The sequence below is a fragment of the Cotesia glomerata genome, linkage group LG4 (genome assembly GCF_020080835.1).
Source record: "Cotesia glomerata isolate CgM1 linkage group LG4, MPM_Cglom_v2.3, whole genome shotgun sequence".
NCBI lineage: Eukaryota > Metazoa > Arthropoda > Insecta > Hymenoptera > Braconidae > Cotesia > Cotesia glomerata.
The window spans coordinates 13,826,940-13,854,259 of NC_058161.1; the positions used below are offsets into that span (position 1 = coordinate 13,826,940).

At 31.2% G+C, this 27,320-nt stretch overlaps 1 protein-coding gene and 2 long non-coding RNA genes across 6 annotated transcripts in view; 2 read left to right on the forward strand and 1 right to left on the reverse strand.

Moving 5' to 3' along the window:
• Positions 1 to 1,875: 1,875 nt before the first annotated feature.
• On the reverse strand, positions 1,876 to 19,969 carry LOC123263639. Its single transcript, XR_006509193.1, has 3 exons — positions 19,878 to 19,969; positions 9,358 to 9,360; positions 1,876 to 1,886 (listed from the first exon to the last, which is right to left on the reverse strand). It is a non-coding gene; the product is annotated as an uncharacterized LOC123263639 (long non-coding RNA).
• LOC123263527 (acetylcholinesterase) overlaps positions 2,115 to 27,320 on the forward strand; it is a 60,268-nt gene continuing 35,062 nt past the window's right edge. Inside the window, exons 1-2 of one of the 4 annotated variants that reach the window (XM_044726378.1) lie at positions 2,115 to 2,369; positions 4,704 to 5,861. In XM_044726378.1, coding sequence (XP_044582313.1) covers positions 4,778 to 5,861 — 1,084 coding nt within the window. In that variant the 5' untranslated portion in view covers positions 2,115 to 2,369; positions 4,704 to 4,777. Of the gene's footprint in view, positions 2,370 to 2,660; positions 2,826 to 2,891; positions 3,137 to 4,703; positions 5,862 to 27,320 lie in introns of those variants that run through there. The other 3 variants (XM_044726374.1, XM_044726376.1, XM_044726377.1) reach the window with 3 other exon arrangements.
• Positions 20,309 to 24,147, forward strand: LOC123263642. The gene is made up of 3 exons (XR_006509195.1): positions 20,309 to 20,428; positions 23,908 to 23,911; positions 24,116 to 24,147. It is a non-coding gene; the product is annotated as an uncharacterized LOC123263642 (long non-coding RNA).

Here is a 27,320-nt window from a genome sequence, read left to right on the forward strand (position 1 = left end):
CTGGGTTTTTCTCAGCTTTGTTTTGATGAAATTCGCGGTTTACATACGTCATTTCACGCGGAATTTCATGAAGAATAAGGTAAGAGAATTATTTTTTCAATAAAAAATTTTTCTGAACCCCTAAACCGGGTTAAAACGGCCCAAAAAGTTGTTAATAGTATCTGACATAAATGTAACTAATTTTTCTTTTAGTTATTTTCAAATCCGGGTTAAATATCGAGTTTAGAAAAACCAATGAAACATTTTTTATAGAGCACTAAATTTTCCAAGAAATTTTAATTTTAAATTTAACATAAATGTTACTGCTTAAGTGAAGTGTTATTTTTTAATAAATGAATTATTTAAAGCAAAGTTTGAAGAGTAAATGCATGAAATGCACCGTAACATTTCAATACACCGCTCAGTAATGGTGCAACAGTGTAGTTGGATTTGAATGCCACTTGTGTCTGAATTGATACGATTCCGTGACGGTAAGAAGGGAAGGAGGCTTCAATCCAAAGGTACGATAGCTATTCCCAATAAATTCTTCTTCTATAATTTTTTACAGATTCTTTTTATAAATTAACCGTCTCTGACGTGGACGTCGCTGACACCTGGGTGAAACTTGTAACGACAATTTGAAATTCTATAGGGATTTTTCTAAAACTTTAACTATTTTTTATTAAAAAAAAATAGAAAAAAAAAAATTTACAATCTCGTGATTTATGACCTAGCTCATCGATTTATTTTTACCGTAAAACTTTTTTCGCGAGAGACGGGGCAAACTTTTTGATGATTAGTGGCTAGCGTCTATCGATAGACTTAAAGTTTGTACTCATATTCAAACTATGGATAATAATTTATAATCAACGAGCTTTTCATTGAAAATTGTCATTGTGGAAAATTATTTAAGGCATTTTAGACTTTGAATTTATGGAAGTTTAGTTGTTGTTTAAAGACACTGATTTCTTCGGAAATATTGGAGATAAAGAAAAAATTTAGTGTTCTATAAAAAATGTCTCATTGGTTTTTTCTAAACTCGATATTTAACCCGGAAATTTGAAAATAACTAAAAAAAAATTAGTTACATTTCTGTCAGATACTATTAACAACTCTCGTGGCTGTTTTAACCCGGTTTAGGGGGTCAGAAAAATTTTTTATTGAAAAAATAATCCTCTTACCTTATTTTCCATAAAATTCCGCGTGAAATGACGTATATAAACCCCGACTTTCATCAGAACAAAGCTGAGAAAAACTCAGTAGAGAAAATTAGTTACATTTATGTTAGATGACCTTGAGATTTTTAGATTTTTTAGATTTTTGGGAGAATTATGGGAGATAGAGGAAAACTTTTAGAGATTTTTGTAGGAAATTTAGTGCTCTATAAAAAATGTCTCATTGGTTTTTCCTAAACTCGATATTTAACCCGGAAATTTGAAAATAACTAAAAGAAAATTAGTTACATTTATGTTAGATACTATTAACAACTCTTGTGGCTGTTTTAACCCGGTTTAGGGGGTCAGAAAAATTTTTTATTGAAAAAATAATGCTCTTACCTTATTCTCCATAAAATTCCGCGTAAAATGACGTATATAAACCCCGACTTTCATCAGAACAAAGCTGAGAATAACCCAGTAAAAGTTTAGAACCTTAACAAAAATTAATTAATGCTTGATGTTAAGTCCCGGAAGTCCCATACCGATATTTCTAAAAACTGCCGATCTTTTGGTATCCTCAGCTCCGGGGTGCTCTGTAGACCCGATCTATCGAAAAAAAAGTGCCGATTTCTGTATTAGATCGGTAACTACACCCGATTTTCTCATTTTATTATCTAAAAATACTCTAGGTATACTACTGATTTTTAAATGTCTTTTCCCAATAATTATAAGTAAATAATAAACAGTAGGCTTACTTCTCAAAGTAACCCAGTAGCTTGCTCCTGGTTATAGTATATTTCACATAGAATCGAAGGGAAAAGGTAAAAGACGTACCCATGCGCCGACGCTTCTTCTATTCCCACCCTCGCTCTCTCTTACACATAAAATCTAACTCTAACCCACATTAGACATATATCTATATATCTAGAGTCATATATATATAACACACCCTCTCGTGTACACAAACGGTTCCACGATCCACGATCCACCTTATACCTTCCACCTCGTAGCCTGGCGGCTCGCGGCTGGCGGTAGTTCAGTTGACCCCGTGCATCGCGGCATGTCGGTCGTAGTATCAGTATGGCGTGTCCGCGATAAACACCTCTCGTTAAAATCGTGCCTGATATAAAATAAAAATATAAATAAAAAAAAAACATTGTTTATTTCTAAAAAAAAAAAAAAAAATAAATTGTATAGTGCTATTATTAATACTATTAATAAAAATAATTATAGGTTGGAATATTAATTTTTTTTAGTGACATAGTACTACTATTAATTTTTTGAGTGTTACTATAAAAAATTTGGATTGAAATAGTGGATTGATAGTTTTTAAATTTAATAGTGATATAGTACTACTATTAATAGTAATTACTATTTTAGTGACAATAATAATATTATTAAAAAAATATATTGACAGTACTACTATTTTTTAATAGTGAAAATTTTTAGGGATATATTATAATTATTATATAATTATAATATATCACTATAATATTTATATATAATATAAATATTATTTATATAAAATAGTGATACTATTAAAACTATCAAATTTTAAAGAATTAAAATAGTTATAGTGATTTATAGTGTTACTATTAAATAGTGTAATTTAAAATTCACTATTTTAATCTATTAACTATTGATAGCTATTAAATCTTTATAACTATCAACTACTATTTCAAAATCGACGTAACTATCAACAATCACTCCTAAATTTACATAATTTTTCTTATTACAAAATATCCTTTTCTAAACTAGCATAGTGTTACCAAAACTATCATTTATCATTCCTAAGTAGACATAGTGATGTTATAGTTATTAACTTTCACTCCTTAATTAGGATAGTGACGTTGTAATCACTAACTATCACTCCTAAGGAGACATAGTGACGTTATAGTTAGTAACTATCACGCCTAAATTGACATAGTGACGTTGTAATCACTAACTATCACTCCTAAATTGGGATAGTGACGGTGTAATCACTAACTATCACTCCTAAGGTAACATAGTAACCTTTGAACTGCAAACTATCGTTCCTATCTAATATAGCGGCTAACTATCACTCCTAAAGTGAGTTAGTGACAGTCAAGTTACTAACTATCACTCCTAAATTAGTTTGGTGACAGTGAAGTTACTAACTATCACTCCTAAATGGACAAAGTAGCGATATAATTACTAATTATCACTTCTAAATCAATATAGTGACGTTGCAGGCACTAACTATTCTTCCTTAATTGATTTAATGACATTATAGTCGCTAACTATCACTCCTATTAGCGTGTAACTATCACTTTTTACTCCTAAATTAATTTAGTGACGTTATAGTAACTAACTATCACTCCTAAATTGATTTACTGACGTTATACTAACTAACTATCACTCCTAAATTAATTTAATGACGTTACAGTAACTAACTATCACTCCTATTAACTTTTAAGCTACCAACTATCACTTCTAAATTGACTTAGTGACCTTACAGATAATAATTTTTATTCCTTAATTAACATAGTGACGTCATAGTTACTCACTATCACTCCTAAATTCGCATAGTGACGTTGTAATCACTAACTATTACTCCTAAATTAATTAACTAACATTACGGTCACTAATTATCACTCCTAAATTAATTTAGTAACTTTATAGTCACTAATTATCACTCCTAAATTAATTAAACAACGTTATACTCACTAACTATCACTTCTAAATTAACATTGTGATGTCACAGGCGCTAACTATCACTCCTATTGGTCTTTAAACTACTAACTATCACTCCTTAATTAATTTAGTAATGTTATGGTCACTAACTATCACTCCTAAACTACTATAGCAACATACAGGCACTAATTATCACTCCTAAATCACCATAGTACCTTTCTACCTCCAAACTATCCCTCCCAAACTACCATAGTACCATCTTTATCACTAATTATCCCTCCTAAATTAATTTAATGACATTATAGTCACTCACTATCACTCCAAAATTAATCAAATGACATTACAGTCACTAACTATCACTCCTAAATTAATCAAATGACGTTATAGTTACTAACTATCACTCCTAAATTAATTTAGTAATCTTATAATCACTAACTATCTCTCCCAAATTAACACAGTGACGTCCTAGTCACTAACTATCACTTTTAAACTACAATAGTAACATATAAACACTAACTATCACTCCTAAATCACCATAGTACTTTTCTACCTCCAAACTATCCCTCCCAAACTACCATAGTACCATCTTTATCACTAACTATCCCTCCTAAATTAACTTAGTAACCTAATAATCACTAACTATCTCTCCTAAATTAACACAGTGACGTCACAGTCACTAACTATCACTCCAATTACCTTTTAAATTACCAACTATTACTACTAAGCGACCATAGTACCTTCCTACCTCCAAAATATCCCTCCCAAACTACCACAGTACCATCTTTATCATCAACTATCCCTCCTAAACTACCATAATTATTACCTAACCCTCCCAAACTACCCTAACTACCAGCCCACCTCCCAAACTACCATAGTACCACTCAAATCTAATATCTACCAACCAACCTTTAGTGCTCTAGTGTCCCAAAAGTGTCAAGTGCAATGACAGTCAACTGACCAACTAAAGTACCACCACCAGCATCACGATGTCATCAGGAGCTATCATCCTCTTACTCTCCATGATCAGCTTGACTACCCTCGCCAGATCGGACCCGTTAGTAATCGAAACAACCAGCGGTCTGATCCGCGGAACCTCCAAGACTGTGCTTGACCATGAAGTCCACGTGTTCTTGGGAGTTCCCTTTGCAAAGCCTCCAATTGGTCCCTTGCGGTTCCGAAAGCCGCTGCCAATGGACCCTTGGCACGGTGTGCTGAACACGACCAGCCTGAGCAACAGCTGCTTCCAGGAGCGGTACGAGTACTTCCCAGGGTTTGAAGGGGAGGAGATGTGGAACCCAAACACAAATGTGTCGGAAGATTGCTTGTACTTGAACATCTGGGTGCCCCAGAAGTACAGATTAAGGCACAAGGAGACCCCAGAAGACCACCGGGGGATGCCGCTGCTGGTCTGGATTTATGGGGGAGGTTATATGACTGGAACCGCGACCTTGGACGTGTATGACGCGGATTTAATGGCGGTTACCAGCAACGCAATCATCGCCTCGATCCAGTACCGGGTTGGCGCCTTCGGGTTTCTTTATTTAAACAAGTACTTCGGCTCCAGCGAGGAAGCACCGGGTAATATGGGCCTGTGGGACCAGGCCCTGGCCCTCAAGTGGCTCAAGGCCAACGCTAAGTCCTTTGGAGGTGACCCCGACGCCATCACTATCTTTGGAGAGAGCGCTGGAGGCGGCTCCGTTTCCCTCCACTTAATTAGTCCCGTTACTAGGGGTCTTGTTAGGAGGGGCGTGCTTCAAAGTGGGACTCTTAATGCACCCTGGAGCTTTATGACCGCTGAAAAGGCCACAGATGTCGCCAGAGTGCTTGTTGATGACTGCGGATGCAATTCTACTATGCTCGTTGATAATCCTGCAAGGGTCATGGCGTGCCTCAGGTCTGTTGATGCCAAGACTATCAGTGTTCAGCAGTGGAACAGCTACTGGGGAATTCTGGGGTTCCCCTCAGCGCCGACTATTGATGGGATTTTTCTGCCGAAACATCCCCTGGAGCTGCTAAAGGAGGCTGATTTTAAGGAGACGGAGATCTTGATTGGGAATAATCAGAATGAAGGTAAAATTAGTTACTAGGATACTATTAACAACTCCTGGTTTAGGTCAGAAAAATTTTTTGGAAAAAAATTAATCCTTTTAACTTATTCTTGATGAAATTCCGCGTAAAATGACGTATATAAACCCCCGATTTTGATCAGAACAAAACTGAGAAATACCTAATAAAGAAAATTAGTTACTTTTATGTTAGATGACCTGGAGATTTTTTAGATTTTTGAGGAAATTATGGGAGATAGAAGAAAATTTTTAGAGATTTTTTGGAGGAATTTTAGTGCTCTGAAAATGTCTCAATGGTTTTTTCTAAACTATTTAACCCGATATTTAACCCGGAAATTTGAAAATAACTAAAAGAAAATTAGTTACTTTTATGTCAGATACTATTAACAACTCTTGGGGCCGTTTTAACCTGGTTTAGGGGGTCAGAAAAATTTTTTATTGAAAAAATAATCCTCTTACTTTATTCTCCATAAAATTCCGCGTGAAATGACGTATATAAACCCCGAGTTTCATCAGAACAAAGCTGAGAAAAACCCAGTTAAAGTTTAGAACCTTAACAAAAATTAATTAATGCTTGATGTTAAGTCCCGGAAGTCCCATACCGATATTTCTAAAAAGTGCCGATCTTTTAGTATCCTCAGCTCCGGGGTGCTCTGTAGACCCGATCTATCGAAAAAAAAGTGCCGATTTCTGCATCAGATCGGTAACTACACCCGATTTTCTGATTTTATTATCGAAAAATAATATTGAAGGGTTTCTAGAGTTTAAAATCGGATAAAAAAGCGCCGATTTTCATGATTGATGTTGAAAGATATATATTATATTGAAGAGAACAGGGGAGGTAATTTCGGGAGCAATATGTCTCAATCTAGTCACACTCCTCGGGTCTGTCTGTTCGAGTGACAGCTTTTTCAATAAAGAAAAGCTTGTAATCGATACGCAGTATCTTTCTACTGACTACTTCATAACAGATAATATTTATAGTGACACACTGACCCAATTATTCCCTGAGAATTCATTGATGCGCTGGTTAATTGACAGCTGGATGAATTAGTGACATGTTTAATAAATCTGTACCAGAAAATTTAACTATCCTCAGCCTGGTAATTTTATTACTTAATAAATCGATTTTATACCACCGATTTATGGATTAACTTTTAATATGCGAAATATTAACAAAATTATCCTAAATAGCAATCTTTTTCAAGGATTGAGCAAGTATGGTCGCAATTTCGATAGTTGTTAGTGTCTTTTTCTACCTATTGGGTCTTGCTCCAGATACTTGTAGCAAATTCAATTGACAAGTCTTGAACAAGCCCTGTACAAGAACTTTCGGCCAGATTATAGCTCAACAATTGTGTAAGAAAATTGAGAAAATCTGAAGATGCTTATCGATAAACTAACTATATCAATTCTTGAGAAAGACTGACACCAGAAGCATGCTGAATATACTTGTGCAAGACTTGCTCAAGATCTACTCAAGATCAAATGTTTTTGAATAATCGTTCTTATCATTCTACCCCTCCTATATTTACTATAGGATCAGTGGATCTCATTCAGCTTAACCTTTTAGAGTACAGACCTACTGTTTTATCGATCAAGACAAAATCATTTTAAAATGAGCACCACTAAATCAATACATCTTCAAGTAGTGGAGGGGAAAAAGTGCTATAAAATATATAACGCATGATGCACCTTGAGCAAATCTTGAGCAAGTCACGCTTCAACATTTGCTGTTAGTTTTTGGTTGACAAATGCTTTAGAAATGAACAAATTACTGAGAATTACGGATCTTGAGCAAATGTTGAGCAAGTGATGGGTAAGTGTCTGTTGTGAGTTTCTGATTCAAAAAATCCGTCAGAAAATTTATCAATGTACCTTGCATTAGACTTGTCTCATATTCTTGCACAAAATGTCTTGAGCTAGTTATATATAAATCTTGAGCCAGTTCTTTCTACATGAACTTGAGCAAGACATGTAGAAAAAAACACTAGTAACTAGGGCTTAGGAAAAAATGTTTAGATCTGACCAGATATAATTATACCTGGTCAGATCTAATTATATCCGGTCAGATCTATTTATATCTGACCAGATATGGGATTTGAGACGTAATCAGATCTAGTGATATCTGATCAGATCTAAACAGATGTAACTATATCTGATTTGAAAAATACATCAGATATTATCAGATCTAGTCATATCTGATCAGATCTAAACAGATATAACTATATCTCGGTAGAAAAATACATTAGACATGAAAAGATGTTATCATATCTGGGCAGATATAACTATATCAGATCTGTCAACAGCATCAGATTCCATCAGATCTGATTATGTAGTTATACATATATTGTAGTAAATCATAAAGAATTAATAACAATGGGTCTTTAATTCTTACTATTTATTTATTGAGAAATATATTCATCACATATTCGTTAAAGATTAATTGATACATGTAGGTATTTTCAACTAGCTTTTATTAAATAAAATTTTTTTTTAGTAATTAATCAAGACAGATACGCAAAGTGTGAAAAGAAAATAGTATTCACTCGATATTGTTCCATGAAATTGTAATTTTTGTTGATGTGATTATTTAGCTATTATTTTTTATATCTGATCAGATCTCAATACATCTATTCAGATCTTGTGATATTTATTGTAAACAATTTTTTAGTATATCTCGTCAGGTCTAGTTATATCTGGCCATGTCTTGCCAGATAGAGACAATTTAAAGATCTGACCAAATCTGGTCAGATCTAATCAGATCTTTTTTTGAGTTATATCCGGTCAGATCTGAATATATCTGGCCAGATCTCGTCAGATAAAGACAGTTTAAAGATCTGAGAAAGATTCTATCTCGCCAGATCTTTTAATATATCTCCAGATCTAATTCATTTTTCCCGGGGGGTTTTTCTCAAGACACTGGCACCTAAATCTTGCTCATGCACATGTTACCTGGCTGTAATTTAAATTCGAAAAAAAAATTACAGTGAATTTTCAGTGACCTAGAAAGAAAAATATTAACAAATTAATTCATCTGTAAAAAGATAAAAGAAGTTTAAATATAAATGTAAAACGAATCAAGAAAGTTATTTAACTTTTTTATTCTTTGGAGCTCTATGACGAGGAACAAAATCTTTTGATGCTTATACTCTGACTATTTTCTGTTACAATGCAGTCACATGCTCGACGTAATACTTAAGCTCGTAGCTTTCCTCGTGACATTTACGGATGATTTAATGCAGGATTCAATTTCCTCCCAGAAACCAATTAGTTCATGTTTTGTTTCACTCACGCTAAGCTTTCGTTAATTATTTTTCTTGTTATCTCACTCTGTTTGTCTTAGTTAGGTCGATGCTAGATGTATTCTTAGAGTGTAATTGATTTTAGAAAAAAAAATTTTTGTATTCTTATAAATTAAAAAATTAACTGTTACATTTATGTCAAAATTCAATTTTTTTTTCAAAAAAATTTTTCGACGCTGAAAGGTTGTTCAGGACAGTCTATAATAAATATTCCAAGTGAAAAATTTCAAAAATATCTAACTAGTTACTCACAGTAACATAAAATGTAACTGTTACATTTATGTCAAAATTGAATTTTTTGACGCTGAAAGGTTCTTCAGGGCAGTCTTAAAATAGTATTTCAGGTGATAGTTTTGAAAAATGATGAACCAGTTGTTTACAGTAACTAAAAATGTAACTGTTACATTTATGTCAGAATACAATTTTTGTCAAAAAAAATTTTTGACGCTGAAAGGTTGTTCAGAATAATCTAAAATGAAGATTAGAAGTAAAATATTCCAAAAATATTCATCCAGTGGCTTTCAGTAGCAAAAAATCAACTGTTACATTTATGTCGAATTCCAATTTTTGTCAAAAAAAATTTTTTGACGCTGAAAGGTTGTTCAGGATACTCTAGAATGAATATTTAATAAGAAAATTTTGATAAATAATCAACCAGTTGCTTCCAGTAGCAAAAAATTAACTGTTACATTTATGTCAAATTTCAATTTTTATGAAAAAAAATTTTTTTGACGCTGAAAGGTTGTTCAAAATTATCCAAAATGAAAATTAGAAGTCAAATATTCCAAAAATATTCATTTAGGTTGCTTCCAGTAGCAAAAAATTAACTGTTACATTTATGTCAAATTTCAATTTTTATGAAAAAAAATTTTTTTGACGCTGAAAGGTTGTTCAAAATTATCCAAAATGAAAATTAGAAGTGTAATATTTTAAAAATTGTCATCCAGTAGCTTATAGTAGAAAAAAAATCAACTATTACATTTATGTCAAAATCCAATTTTTTTCAAAAAATTTTTTTGACGCTGAAAGGTTGTTCAGGACACTCTAGAATAAGCATTAAAAAAAGAAATTTAAAAAAACAACCAGCCAATTGCTTACAGTAACATAATGTGTAACTATTACATTTATGTCAAAATCCAATTTTTTTCAAAAAAAATTTTTTGACGCTGAATGGTTGTTCAGAATGATCTAAAATGAAGATTAGAAGCATAATATTCCAAAAATTGTCATCCAGTTGCTTCCAGTAGTAAAAAATTAACTGTTACATTTATGTAAAAATCCAATTTTTTTTCCAAAAAATTTTTTTGACTTCGAAGGGTTATTAAAGACAGTTAATAATGACTATCTAAAGTATAAGATCTTAAAATCCAGCCAACCAGTTGCTGAAAATAGCAAAAACGTGACTATTACATTGATGTCAGGTTGGTTGTAATCCTTGTAGCTGAGTGAGTAAATCGGGGCGTATGAATGGGAAAACTAAATCCGGTGGCTTTGGAATAAGAGTATAAAGCACGTAAGACTTGAAGCAAATTTATCGACCGCGCCTCGTTTAACTTTCTCGAATCGGAATCCGGCAATTTACCCAATAGCGTCTGGTCTATTTCATCATTTATATATTTCTCGAGATTAATGTGTCTGGATCAATAAACCTCCAGCGGAGGCTCTCTGATCCAATTTAAATTTATTGTTATTATCATTACGATCACTATTTAGATTATCTTATTTTCTCAGCGAGTGTATTCCCCGATTGAGTAATTTAGATCTTGGAGGAGCCTCGGACACCTGTAACATTAACACAATTGGCTGACCAGTTTCTCCGTGTAGACATTGTAGTGTCCAATATGTCCCTAGTCGGGAACTGGAGCTGCTAGCTGGGTGGAGCTGATTGTTCGCATCTGTTGAATCTGGACGGGAGCCAACACTAAAGTTTAATTTAGGCTTCACTTTAACCACTGCTTTTAATTTATACTGTTGTGGGTTTCAATTGTCGACCTTTCGATTCATATATGTTTACTTTCAACCCCTACCAAGAGAGTTATGACTTACAATCAACGTTTTCAGTATTACAAGTCATTAAATTTAGATTCTGACATAAATGTAACAGTTAATTTTTTGCTACTGTGAGCAACTGGATGACAATTTTTGAAATATCACACTTCTAATCTTCATTTTTGATCATCCTGAACAACCTTTCAGCGTCAAAAAAAATTTTTTATCAAAATTAGATTTTGACATAAATGTAACAATTACATTTTTTGTTACTGTAAGCAACTGGCTGGTTATTTTTCAAAATTTACTTTCTAAATATTTATTCTAAAGTGACCTGAACAATCTTTTAGCGTAAAAAAAAAATTTTTAGCAAAGAAGTCAATTTTGACATAAATGTAACAGTTAATTTCTTTGCTACTGGAAGCAACTGGATGACAATTTTTGAAATATTACACTTTTAATCTTCATTTTGGATCATCTTGGAGAACCTTTCAGCGTCAAAAAATTTTTCTTTCAAAAAATTTGAAATTTGACATAAATGTAACAGTTGATTTTTTGTTACTGGAAGCAACTAGATGAATATTTTTGGAACAATATGCTTCTCATCTTCATTTTAGATCATCCTGAACAACCTTTCAGCGTCAAAAAAATTTTTTTGACAAAAATTGAATTTTGACATAAATATAACAGTTACATTTTTTGTTACTGTAAGCAACTCATTGAAGATTTTCAATATTTTCTTTTTGTAACATTAATTTTAAATTATTTTAAACAACCTTTCAGCGTCAAAAAAATTTTTGCCCAAAAAATTAGATTTTGACATAAATGTAACAGTTATATTTTTAGTTACTGTAATCAACTGGCTGGTAATTTTTCAAATTTTTCTTTTAGAATATTAATTTTATATTGTCCTGAACAACCTTTCAGCGTCAAAAAAATTTTTCAATAAAAAATTGAATTTTGACATAAATGTAACAGTTACGTTTTGGCATTTCTCGGCTTCTAATGGGGGCATTTAAAAAATTATGAATTCTCACACCTTCTTCTCACCCTCCTGACCCCCAAAGTGCCTGAAAATGGCACCAAAAAAAAAGGTAAATAATATTTCTCACACAAAAAAATAAAATCGTAATTAAACAGCAATTGGAAGTTTGAAATAACGTACAAATATTTGTAGATAAAATCCACCTGTGAATTTGGTATGAAACAAGATCGTTATTCGTGTACTAAATACCCGTGGGAGTGAGAAAAAAAAATATTATTCTGTCACAACTGTCACTGGCAACAAATATAAAACGGGTTGTCGATAGCACTAAAAATCAAATACATTCCGTTATTTTGTTCGTTCCGTTTTAATATTCCGTTCGTTTCGATATTAAACATTAAAATAAAATAAAAAAAAATGGATAAAGTTAATTTAAATTACGATATGGAAATAATTTTAAAATGATTGAATTTTACGATTGGATAAATATATACCGAATGAAAAACGTCACTTAAGTTGGAGAAAAATTTTTTATCTAACTACTACCCTCCGTCCTATATGAAGCAATCAAAGGTGAGGAACCCGGTAGACCGTTAAAATTATTGCCCGAGTATGTGCATTTACGGATCATTTGGCGCCAAGGTGAATCAGCTTTTATTCCGGAGAGCACCACTCAAACACTCTACACCCTACACTTTCAACCTGTTGCCCGGATTGAGAAATCTTAAATTCTTTGGTATTGATTCCATTCCGCTCGAGATTATTTATTCTCTCCGGCGCTTTGAAGTCTCTGAGAATCCAATCAATCGTTTGAGTCCGATTTTGGAGGAATATATCAACTAGAAGCTGAGATATCCTCAAAAGTCAACTGTTACATTTATGTTATTGAATTTTTTTTTGTTTTAACGGGCAAAAAGGGGTCAGAAGGGTAAGAAAAAGGTATCAGAATCAAAAATTTTTTAAATGCGACCACTAGAAGCCGAGAAACGCCAAAACGTAACTGTTACATTTATGTCAAAATTCAATGTTTTGTTAAAAATAGTTTTTTGACGCTGAAAGGTTGTTAAGGATACTCTAAAATTAACATTTAAAAAGAAAATTTTGAAAAATAACCAGCCAGTTGCTTACAGTAACAATAAATGTAACTGTTACATTTACGTCAAATTTCAATTTTTGTCAAAAAAAATTTTTTGACACTGAAAGGTTATTTAGGATGATCCAAAATGAAGATTAGAAGTGAAATATTCTAAAAATTGTCATCCAGTTGCTCACAGTAGCAAAAAATTAACTGTTACATTTATGTCAAAATCTAATTTTTTTGTCAAAATTTTTTTTGACGCTGAAAGGTTGATTAAAATAATTAAAAATTAATTTTACAAAAAGAAAATTTCGAAAATCTTCAACGAGTTGCTTACAGTATCAAAAATGTGACTGTTACATTTATGTCAAAATCAATTTTTTGTCAAAAAATTTTTTTGACGCTAAAAGATTGTTTAGGAAGATCCAAAATGAAGATTAGAAGTGTAATATTTTAAAAATTGTCATCCAGTTGCTTACAGCAATAAAAAATGTAACTGTTACATTTATGTCAAAATTCAATTTTTCAGTAAAAATATTTTTTTGACGCCGAAAGGTTCTTCAGGGCAATCTAAAATTAATATTGCAAGTGAAAATTTAAAAAAATAACTAGCCAGTTGCTTACAGTAACATAAAATGTAACTGTTACATTTATGTCAAAATCGATTTTTTGTCAAAAAAATTTTTTGACGCTGAAAGATTGCTTAGGATCATTCAAAATGAAGATTAGAAGCATAATATTCTAAAAATTGTCATCCAGTTGGTTACAGTAGCAAAAAATATAGGAATGTTTAACCCCATTTCATGGAATTCAAACATCACTTGGCTTTCGAGAGTATCAAGTGATATATTTTGCTACTATGAGCAACTGGTTGGATATTTTTGAAATTTTTCACTTTTAATAATCATTTTGGACCATCCTGAACAACCTTTCAACGTCAAAATTTTTTTTTGGCAAAAAAATGGATTTTGACATAAATGTAACAGTTACATTTTTTGTTACTGTAAACAACTGGGTGGTTATATATAAGTGGTACATATAACTGTGACTGCAACCCCTAATTTAGCTCGTGAATAATTCAAACATCTCAATCAGAGCATTCCCCAAAATATTAAAGCACCAAAGTAGAGGGGAGAAAAGGTAAATGTAGGTCAGCATTGGAAACATTAGCAACGTAATTTTATTTTACGAAAACCGAGAACATCTTCATGAATTTAATATTCTTATGACTATTAATCCCCTTGTTCTAAGCGATTTTCCACCGCCAGAGGCTCCGCTTTAAAACTCCGAACTTACTTTGCATTATTTGGCCCGAGCAATTACTAAAAATGAAACTGTTACATTTATGTTAAGTCGTTGCAATATTTGATGTTATATTCATAGACACAGTTCTCTTTTCTGAGAAAAAAAAATTTTATTTATACAATTTTTAAGAAATTGATTTTTTTTACATAAATGTAACAGTTATATTTTTTATTATTGTGATCAACTGGCTGGTTATTTTTTAAAATTTTCTTTTTAAATAATCATTCTAGAGTGCCCTGAACAACCTTTCGGCGTCAAAAAAATTTTTTAACATAAAATTAAATTTTGACATTAATGTAACAGTTGATTTTTTGCTACTATGAGCAACTGGTTGGATATTTTTGAAATTTTTCACTTTTAATAATCATTTTGGACCATCCTGAACAACCTTTCAACGTCAAAAATTTTTTTTGGCAAAAAATTGGATTTTGACATAAATGTAACAGTTACATTTTTTGTTACTGTAAACAACTGGCTGGTTATTTTTCAAAATTTCCTTTTTAAATGTTCATTCTAGAGTGCTCTGAATAACTTTTCAGCGTCAAAAAAACTTTTTTGACAAAAATTGGATTCTGACATAAATGTAACAGTTACATTTTAGCCGTTTTAGGTTGAAAGACTGTTCTGATTAGAAAAATTCAAACTTTAATGACTAGAAGCTTATAAAAAGAGACACTGTAGCTCCAGAAATCAGGAAAACCGTCAATAGGGGCAATCTGGGTCGCCGTAAACAAAGCGATATTTATTTTTCTTTGGAAAAAAAACAAATATTCAGCAGTCATGACATTTAACCTCTCAAGTTATAACTGAATAGTTAAAAAGATATAGAAAAAGACTTCCGGTATATACAACATGTCTATACAAGTTATATATCCCCCTGTGTGTAGACACGTCAAATTATATATACGACCTAGTTAACCGCGTACATACAACTGGAAAACAACTCGCCAACTCATACCTCTATGGCTATGGTCTTGCTGTAAGACGCTCCCGGCTAGGGGTGAGGGTGGAAAAGTGTAGGTTGCAATACTCACTGACTTTTCACTCCGTAACCCCGTGGCCTTTCAATCACACGATCGATTCATTTATTCATTTTCACCAGAGGTAAATTCCCACTACTGTTTTTTAATTTTATGGCCCGTTTTACCCCCTGGAAATTTTTTATTGCTTTAGGGGAACAGGATGAATATTCTAGAGGGTATACCTTTTATTTGAATCTTATTACGTTCAAATCCGAGCACTCCTTCAGCTTCAAACGATAAAAATGTAACTGTTACCTTTATATCAAAATTTAATTATTTTTTCCAAAATTTTTTTTGAAGCTAAAAGGTTGTTAAGGATGGTTAAAAATTAATATTAAAAAAAGAAAATTTCAAAAATCTTTAACCAGTTGCTCACAGTAGCAAAAAATGTAACTGTTACATTTATGTCAAAATCCAATTTTATGTTAAAAAATTTTATTGACACCGAAAGTTTGTTTAGGATACTATAGAATAAATGTTTTTGAAGGAAATTTTGAAAAACAACTAGCCAGTCGTTTACAGTAACATGAAATGTAACTGTTACATTTATGTCAAAATCTAAAATTTTTGAAAAAAAATTTTTTTGACGCTGAAAGGTTGTTTAGGATAATCTATAATGAATATTCCAAGTGAAAAATTTTTAAAATATCCAACTAGTTGCTCACAGTAACATAAAATGTAACTGTTACATTTATGTCAAAATCTAAAATTAAAAAAAAAAATTTTTGACGCTGAAAGGTTGTTCAGGGAAATCAAAAATTAATGATACAAAAATAAAATTTAAAAAATTTTCAACTAGTTGTTCACAGTAGCGAAAAATGTAACTGTTACAATTATGTCAAAATTCAATTTTATGTTAAAAAATTTTTTTGACACCGAAAGGTTATTTAGGATACTCTAGAATAAATATTTTTAAAGGAAATTTTGAAAAATAACTAGCCAGTCGCTTACAGTAACATACTCTAACTGTTACATTTATGTCAAAATCCAATTTTTTTTTTCAAAAAAATGTTTTTGACACTAAAAGGTTGTTCAGGATAATCTACAAAAACTATTGCAAGTGAAAAATTTCAAAAATATTTAACCAGTTGCTCACAGTAACATAAAATATAACTGTTACATTTATGTCAAAATCCAATTTTTGTCAAAAAAAATTTTTTTGACGCTGAAAGGTTGTTAAGGGTGATCAAAAATTAATATTATGGAAGAAAAATTTCAAAAATCTTTAACTAGTTACTCACAGTAATCAAAAATGTAACTGTTACATTTATGTCAAAATTAATTTTTTTTTCAAAAAAATTTTTTTGACTCCGAAAGTTTGTTCAGAACAGTATATAATAAATATTCCAAGTAAAAATTTTCAAAAAAAATTAATTAGTAGCTCACAGTAACTAAAAATGTAACTGTTACATTTACGTCAAAAAAATTATTTCTATCACGCCAATAAATCTGAAATCCAGCGAAAAATAGCCGTCTAAAAGCGTCAAATTTATGACAAATTAACAACGAACTTTAACATTCAGCATCAATTATTTCCGCGACTTTATCTACGTCCGTCGGGGCCGAAAAAAAAGTAACCAAAGATTAAAATAAATTGACTTTTTTAAATAAACCGTAACCGAGTTTTTACCATCCGATCAACGTCACAATTTTAATTTAAAAAAAACCCCCAAAAAGAAATTATCGTTATTTTTTGAAAAATGAAATCCAGTCATTTTATTAAAAATAGACGTGTCCTTTCGTCCTTGCTTTTTTGTGGATAATGCATTACCAGAGATATTGATTTTCTCTTTACATCTGGCGTCTCGCTCGCGATATTGCCGCTGGGTAAGTCTTGTTCTCTTTTTTTTTTATTAGTTATTTTTAGGATCCATTATCTCGGAATTATTTAGTCGAGATAAATAGACCCAGTTATTCGGTAAAAATCAATCCCTATTTATTATTACGCCCCTTTTTTTCCCCTCGTCGCTCGTTAAAACTCGGTTTTTCTCGGCGATGGTCGGAGTTACGGCTTAGTAATTAGCAGATTCTTAATCTTGATGAAATTCCGCGTAAAATGAGTACCCACAAGCCGTACTTGCGGCAAACACACACGTGTGCGTCGTGTGTGCTCGTGTGTGCGCGTGTGCGCTCATCTGACGAAACCCCAGCTTGTGGGTACTCATTCTTCTCGTCTCGGGCTCCTCTTTGTCATGAGCTGACCAACTTGTCCCAAATGTCAACTCACAAAAAAATAATCGAGTTTTTTTGTAAGAAAAACCGCAAAAATGAATTAAACTAGGTAAAAGGAGAGCAGTGGGTGGAATGCTGCCGGAAATTGCAGTCTATTGTTGCCCCTACAATTTACTTACCATTCAGCTTTCAACCTCTCATCCTCTTTAAACTCTCTCGGAGCTCATCTGACTCTTGTCATCCTTGTAATTCGACTTCCACTGTAAGAAACTCTTTGACAGACTTTTAATCACTAAAACTAGAAGGATTAATTTTAGATAGATGACGCTGGTGATAACGTTTTTTTAAAATAACTTTTTAACTATTGGTTTTATCTAAAAATACTTTAGATAAATGTTTTAGAAAATTTTATTTTCTACAAAAAATATATCTTAGCATTTTTTTAAATTCTTTATATTTAAGCTGTAAATTAAAAAAATTTTGATTTTGAAATTTACGGGGGAGATATTGAGTTTAGGAGATAATTATAGGATCAAAATAGTAGATTAGGAAATTTCCTACAAAAAACGTATTTGTACTTCATTCCTATCTTCAATATTTTAGGAGTTATCTTAAATTAATTAGTGATAACTCAATAAAAACTACAAAATGGTTATTTGTTGTGATATAAGTGGCGATAACTCCTAAAATATTGATTTTAGGAGAAAATTATAGGATCAACATTGTAGCTTAGGAAATTTCCTACAAAAAACGTCTTTGTACTTCAACTCTATTTTTAATATTTTAGGAGATATGGAGTCCTAAATCGTGCGTAGGAGTGCGTGACTACGCACTATAATGATGGCGATAACTCCTAAAATATTGATTTTAGGAAGAAATTATAAAAGACCATAATTGTAGCTTCAGAAATTTCCTATGAATAATATCTGTGTACTTCATCCCTATCTTCAATATTTTAGGAGTTATCATACTTTGAATAGTGATAACCCGTTGAAATCTGTAATATCATGTTAAAATAGTGATAACTCCTAAAATATCAATTTTAGGAAAAAATTATGAGACTAAAATTGTAGCTTAGGAAATTTCCTATAAAAAATGTATTCGTACTTCACCTCTATCTTCAATATTTTAGGAGTTATCGTCACTTAAATAGTGATAACCTCCAAAAAAAATACAAAATCCTCGTCAGTTTAAATATAGCCATAACTCCTAAAATATTAACTTTATAAAAAAATCATAAGATACCAAAATTATTTAAAATTAAATTTCCTACAGCTTTTGTCTTAACAATTTTTCCATAATTCCACTAATTTAAATTTAAATTAAAAACCCAAAAAATTAGGTTAACAATAAAAAATTAATAATGATAATAATTATCGGATATTAGTATTGATTATTATTATCTGACGATTATCGACAATTTCCATGTCAAATGAACTATTCTATTTCCGGAAGTTGATCCGCGGAATTTAGTATAATTAAAATAAAGAGAAGGGAGAGAAGTAATTCAAACTATTGCAATCTCCTGCGGAATTTAATTTTCTAATTCCTAAAATTCAATTTTAAATTTAAAAAAATTAACCTTTTGACTTTTAACTTGTTAAAAATTTCAATCAATATTTATTGGTGCATAGAGTGGTTTTTATACACTATTTACGTTCAATTTAATCCGGATAGTGGACAAGTGGCTCGGATAATTCTGTTATCAAATAATCTGCGGTCATTTTATAAAAATTTTTCCGCGGAAAATTGCTCTAAAACGGTGACAATTTAGAGTACAGAGGAGAAGAGTGGGGGAAGCGCGAGTCCCGGCGCCGGAAATGATAGCTTGTGATCCAGTGATGCGATTAGACGGTCTTTATAACCCTCGATATAAACTGGATACTTTAGCAGGCCATCATCATTATTTACACACTTGGATCTGTATATTAATGTCATTATGTTATCAACGCTCCTATTATTTATTGTTTCATTTTATCAGCGGGATACAAAGGATTTATTTAGTTTTTAGATAGTACTCACTATGCAGAGACTGCTTTTTAGTTTTATTTTATTTTATACATTTTTTTTAGATATTAAATAACGATTTTAGGGGTTATGTTCGAGTTCTGTTTAAGTTAGGATAACTCCTAAAATATTGAAGATAGAAGTGAAGTACTTAAACGTTTTATATAGGAAATTTCCTAAGCTACAATTGTGGTATCTTATAAATTTCTCCTAAAATCAATATTTTAGGAGTTATGACCATTTTTATTGGCAAAAGGTATTGATTTTTAATTTTTGTCGAGTTATTACTTTAAATTACGATAACTCCTAAAATATTGAAGATAGAAGTGAAGTACTCAAACGTTTTATGTAGGAAATTTTCTAAGCTACAATTTTAGTTTCAAATAAATTTTTCCTAAAATCAATATTTTAGAAGTTATGAACGTTTTTAATATTAACGTGTAATTTTGTATATTTTAATGAATTATCACTAATTAAGTTAGGATAACTCCTAAAATATTGAAGATAGAAATGAAGTGCAAAGACAATTTTTGTAGAAAATTTTCTTAGCTACAATTTTGGTACCTGATAATTTTCTTCTAAAATCAATATTTTAAGAGTTATCACCATTATTATAGTGCGTAGTTAACTACGCACTCCTACGCACAATTTAGGACTCCATATCTCTTAAAATATTGAAGATAAAAATGAAGTACTAAAACATTTTTTGTAGGAAAATTTCTAAGCTACAATTTTGGTATCTGATAATTTTCTCCTAAAATCAATATTTTAGGAGTTATCGCCAATTTTATAACTACAACCAAAAAAAACGCGGTAATTTTTACCTCGCTCCTAAAGTTCGTCCTATATATAAAAAATTTTGCATGGTAAAAATTACTAAGCACAAAAAAAATTTTTTTTTCACTCCTAAAAAAAAAGCTAATTAAATATCGACTTGTCTGTAAATTGTAGCAATAAAAGTAAGACATTGGAATGCAATAATGTAAGCACGGAGCGCACAATATCGCAGGTGCAATATTAATCTCTTGAATAATTCATCGAATAATTCCGGATGCCAGTGCAACCGGAAGTGTCCCTGAGCCTCAGTAGCGCGATATTTTATCGCAAATTAACTTCGCTTTGGTTAAATTCAAAAAAAAAATTAATAAATTTTCAATAATATATAATTGAATAATTGTTTATTATTTTTTATTTTTGCGTTGCAAAAAAGAAGCGAGCGGAAAAATGTGTGACCCTTTGATGCGAGTCACTGGAAAGCCAAACGACCCGAGGGAATGATAAAAGCTCTTTTGTACCGTGGACAGCCCGGGAACCGCCGGAAGCCTTTGGAAACTCATTACAGCTGTAGTTTGGTGTGCACTCTCTGAATACCGATTCTTTTCGTGTGTGTTCTCTAGGAGCGTACCCGATGAAGATTATGTTTATTTAATAATCTTTATTGTCTTGTCCTGTTTTATTTATATTTATAAAATTTTTTAATGAAATGGAACTTTGTTACTATAAAAGTGGTGATAACTCCTAAAATACTGATTTTAGGAGAAAATTATAAGAAAACTAAAATTGTAGCTTAGGAAATTATCTACAAAAATGTTTAGATACTTCACTTCTAACTTCAATATTTTAGGAGATATAGAAACTTAAAGAGTGATTAGATAAAAAAAATTGAAATTTTTTATTTAGTTGTGAAAGTGGTGATAACTCCTAAAATATTGATTTTAGGAGAAAATTATAAGAAAAGAAAATGATAGCTTAGAAAATTTTCTACAAACAATGTTTTAGTACTTCAACTCTATCTTCAATATTTTAGGAGTTATCGTCACTTAAATGGTGATAACAAACAAAAGATGTAATGTCATTGTCCAGTTGCTACAAAAATGGTGATAACTCCTAAAATATCAATTTTAGGAAAAAATTATGAGACCAAAATTGTAGCTTAGAAAATTTTCTACAAAAAACGTCTTTGTACTTCAACTCTATCTTCAATATTTTAGGAGTTATCGTCACCTAAATAGTGATAACGAAGCGGCATGATGGCCGAGTGGACTAAGTCATTATCCCGTTAGTTCGTTCGTGCATCTTGTCGTGAGGCGAGGGTTCGATCCCCGACGGTTGTTCGAATAGTTCCAACACCAACCGTCGGAGATCGCTCCGGTAGCCGACTGTACTGGCATGGGTTTTCTCTGTGGTTTCTCCATCGCCACTATTCCAACAACCGATAGAAAGGGGTGAGGAATAGGGTAAATACAGTACAGAAAGCACAAGTCGGTCCATAGCCGCATTGGAATGAAATTATATGTGCGAAAATTATATGTTGATTATAAAAAGTGGAGAACATGTTGATAATAAAAAGTGGAGAACATGTTGATTATAAAAAGAGTGGAGAATATGTTGATAAAAAAAGGGGTGGAAAATTGTGGTGATAATATAGAAGGGAAAGTAACCTTGTAAAAACCAGAAAACGGTGTACAATTAAAACTCAAAATAAATAAATAGTGATAACGAACATAAGATATGATGAAATTGTCCAGTTGCTATAAAAATGGTGATAACTCCTAAAATATTGATTTTACGAAAAAATTATAAGAAACTAAAATTAAAGCTGAGAAAATTTCCTATAGATAATGTTTTTGTACTTCAGGTCTATTTTCAATATTTTAGGAGATATAAGAACTTTAGGAGTGACTAGATAATGGAAAATAGAAACTTCTTATTTAGTTACTATAAGAATGGCGATAACTCCTAAGATATTAATTTTAGAGAAAATGTATACGAGACCGAAATTCTAGCTTAGAAAATTTCCTACCAAAAGCCTTCTTATACTATGGGGTTATCTCCAATATTTTAGGAGTTATCGTCACTTATATGGTCGTAAGATGACATAAAATGTGATGTAATTATCCAGTTACTATAAAAATGGTGATAACTCCTAAAATATTGATTTTAGGAGAAAATTACAAGACTAAAATTATAGCTTAGGAGATTTCCTACAAAAAACGTCTGTGTACTTCAACTCTATCTTTTATATTTTAGGAGTTATCGTCCCTTAAATAGTGATAACACAAAATAAAGTACAAAATCATTATCTAATGACAATAAAAATAGCTATAACTCCTAAAATATTGATTTTAGGAGAAAATTATAAGAAATCAAAATTGTAGCTTAAAAAATTTCCTACAAAAAATGTTTCAGTACTTTATCTCTATCTTCAATATTTTAGGAGTTATCACCACTTTTATAGTGATAACTCATTAACAACTTCCATATCTTTACCTAATCAGTATTAAAATGCGATAACTCCTAAAATATCAATTTTAGGATAAAATCATAACCCAAAATTGAAGCTTCAAAAATTTTTTTTCAAAAATTTTTGTTAAGATTTTCTTGGCAAAATCTGCAAAACCCAAAACAGCAATTAAAAACCTGGATTAATCGTTTCAATTAACATTTAGATTCAGCACGACAATGACCCTTGAGGCTTATATATATTTTTTTTCTATTTTCTATTTGTCCCTTTTTTTATTTCTCGTTCTCTCTTGTGAATTTTCACTCCGCCGGCGATACCAAGCGATAATCGAATTTTTGTGACCTGGATTCCCAGCTCTGGTTCGACAGCTTTTATTTCGCCTGCGACGTATCTGCCGCCCAACAAAAAATCTATTTTATTTTAATCATTAAGATATTTTAATTTATTATTAATAATAATTACTATAATAACAAAAGCAACAGTTAAAATGTTAGAATGTTAATTAAGATATTTTTCGATAATTTATTACATCCCCGTGCATAATTATTTTCATGTGGGAGGTAAGCAATGAATATTCATGCTACTTGAAATGTAATTTCGCTTAAATGACGTGTGACGAGCGGCAACTTTCATAACAATTCGCTTCGGTGGATCAAAATAGGAATTCCATGTATTAAATATGGAATTTTAGGAATTCTTAGATTAATTATCATTTTCAAATTATATACGAGCTTTTATCATTCATTCAAACTTCCTATCGTATTTAAAAACTAGTTGAAGGTTGTAATTGTTAGAAAATTTTCCAGGCTACAATTATTGACTCTTATGATTTCTTAAAGTAATTATTTTAGGAGTTATCGTAGTTTTAGCAATAATAAAATTATTAATTTTCTAATTGTCATATTTTTAAACTAAAGTTCCTATATCTCCTAAAATATTGAAGATAGGTTTAAGATATTAAAATATTTTTTATAGAAAATTTTGTAAGCTATAATTTTGGTATTTTGTGATTTTTCCCGAAAATCAATATTTTAGGAGTTATCACTATTTTTATAGTAGGTAGATAATTACGCGCTCTTACGCACAAATTAGGCCTCTATATCTCCTAAAATATTGAATATAGAAATGAAGTAAAAGGACGTTTTTGGTAGGAAATTTCTTAAGCTACAATATTAGTCTCCTATGATGTTTTCCTAAATTCAATATTTTAGGAGTTATCGCTACTTATATAGTGACTAGACTATGCATTTGCATTTTTGGTTCTATCACTATTAAAGTTCCTATAACTCTTAAAATACTGAAGTTAGACGTACAAAACAAAAACATTTATTTTAGGAAATTTTATAAGCTACAGTTTTGGTTTTTTTTAATTTTCTCCTAAAATCAATATTTTAGGAATTATCATCACTTTTATAGTAACTGGATAATAAATTCGCATCTTTATTGTTTTTACTATTTAAATGACGATAATTCCTAAAATATTGAAGATAGATTTGAAGTACAAAGACGTTTTTTGTAGGGAATTTTCCAAGCTACAATTTTGATCCTATATTTTTTTCCTGAAATCAATATTTTAGGAGTTATCACCACTTATATTATCAATAGATAACCATTTTTTAGTTTTTATTGAGTTATCACTAATTAAGTTAAAATAACTCCTAAAGTATTGAAGATAGAGTTGAAGTACAAAAACATTTTTTATAGGAAATTTCCTAAGCTACAATTTTGATCCTATAATTTTCTCCTAAAATCAATATTTAAGGAGTTATCTTCATTATTTTAGTGCGTAGTTAACTACGCACAATTTAGGCCTCTATATCTCCTAAAATATTGAAGATAGAGATGAAGTACAGACATTTTTTGTAGGAAATTTCCTAAGCTACAATTTTCTCCTAAAATCAATATTTTAGAAGTTATCGTCACAAAAACAGTGATTTGGCACTGTTGACAAAAACAGCGACTCGAAAAAAAAAGATTAACGATATTAAAAACAGCTCTAACTCCTAAAATATTAATTTTAGGAAAAAATCATATGAGACCAAAATTGTAGCTTATAAAATTTCCTATCAACTAAGCTTTTAAAACCATTGAGCTTGCAGCAATTATGGAAGCTAGACACAAAAGCTCGCGATAAAAGAAAGTAAATAAATAATTAAACTAATGCAAACGTGGTTATGACACCGATACTAGTTAGTACTAATGATTCTAGCTGTTGAATAGAGTCAGGTTGTTATGACAGCTTTTGATAAACGACGGACATGTCAGTATAACAATAATGATAATCATAGCCAGATAACGATCACAATATGTAACGAGGATTATTGTTCAAGAGTGCTGTTTATGTTGCACTGTTAGTGGCTCTGGCATCGAATCCCGAGCTGCGGCTAAGGATGCGCCTGATGTTGATGTTGCTGATGATCGTGATATGTTACCGAAGTACCAAACATTAATTTCAATTTGCGAGCTTCCTGGCTTTCACTGTGTGTATATAACAACTCCTCGGAGTAGATACGGTGTCGTTGAGGATAGTTTCGTGGTTGAGTGTATGGGCTTAGAGATCTCTCAGGCTTTGAGGATTAATTGATTGAGTGGTCAGCCTTGGGTCAGGATTTCAGGCTACGGCTGTTTTAATGGGTTAAATACTTCAAGACTATCCGGTAGCAAGATAGTAGCCAGTAAAAAGTACTATTTTTCATCAAGTTCGGGTCTTAAGCCGCAAGCTCGGGGTTTCAGATCATTGTTATTGTATAAGCTTTCGGGTTGTTTGCAAGTTCAAGGGTGTAAGGAAATACGGGAGCTATTTTAATATAATTTTACAGATTTTGAAGGGTTATCACTATTTAAGTGACGATAACTCCTAAAATACTGTAATTAGAAATGAAGTACTAAGACGTTTTCTGTAGGAAATTTTCTAAGCTACAATTTTGGTCTTTTATAATTTTCTCCTAAAATCAATATTTAAGGAGTTATAGACGTTTTTATTGTCAATATATAACGATTTTGGATTTTTTAATGAGTTATCACTAATTAAGTTAGGATAACTCCTATAATATTGGAGATAACCCTATAGTATAAATATATTTTCTGTAGAAAATTTTCTAAACTACAATTTTGATCTCTTATAATTTCTTTCTAAAAACGATATTTTATGAGTTATAATTATTTTTATTGGCAATAGGTAGTGATTTTTAATTTTTATCGTGTTATCACTATTTAAAAGTATAACTCCTAAAACATTGAAAATAGAGGTGAAGTACGAAGATATTTTTTCTAGGAAATTTTCTAAGCTACAATTTTAGTTAGTTATGATTTTTTCCTAAAATTGATATTTTAGGAGTTATCACCACTTATTTATCAATCGATAATAATTTTGTAGTTTTTATTGAGTTATCACTAATTAAGTTAAGATAACTCCTAAAATATTGAAGATAGAGTTGAAGTACAAAAAAGTTTTATTTCTTAAATTTCCTAAGCTACAATTTTAGTCTCATACAATTTTTTCCTAAACTCAATATTTTAGGAGTTATCAGCTTTTTTATGACTCCTATAAAAAATAATAAAAAAATAAGCTCTAAAAAATTCTCGCAAGTCATTAAAATCTCGAGTGCAAAAGTTACAATAAACAAACTTGATGAATTCGACAAGTGAGTCAAGTTAAACTTGCAAGCTTTCAGGTTAATTAAAGCATTTCTCCGTAAGCTCTGGTATTTTTAATATCCCGAGATCCCGTACTTTTCATTGGTACTCGAGCTTTCATGCTAATGAGCTCACGGAGGGTAAGCTTGCGAATATTTTCTGCATTGCACAGACAATAATAATAGATAGGTATGAATATTATCGAAATGCCTGAATTATCAAGCGTTTATCGAGCTTACCAATGATTTTAACATTAGCTATTGATTCGGTAATTACAGTCTCAAGGCCGAGCTTAATCGATAGCCGTGACGAGCTTAATAATATTTTAATACCGTTAACTATTCAAGCTTTTGCAAGCTTATCCAAACAATATCAAATTTTAGGTTATATTAATTATTGGTAAAATTTTAATTTTCAACTTGCAAGCTCACTGGTTAAATGACATCAAATCCCGCAAGCTCGGGTATTTAAATGTTCCTTGGAGTGTCTTCTTCAAATACATACCGAGCTTTTAACATTGCAAGTCCCTTCACTGGAAGCTTGCAGCTCAAAGATAAAAAATCGGAAATTTATCGTAAATTGATAATTGCTTGTTGCGAAGGATTTGACGTAATATTTCTTATGGTTGAGTTTGTAAAAAAAAAGCTTGAAGAGAGCTTTGGGAAAAAGCGTAAAATCGTAAAAGGGGAAAAAAAGTTAATTCGTGTGACGGAGAAAATT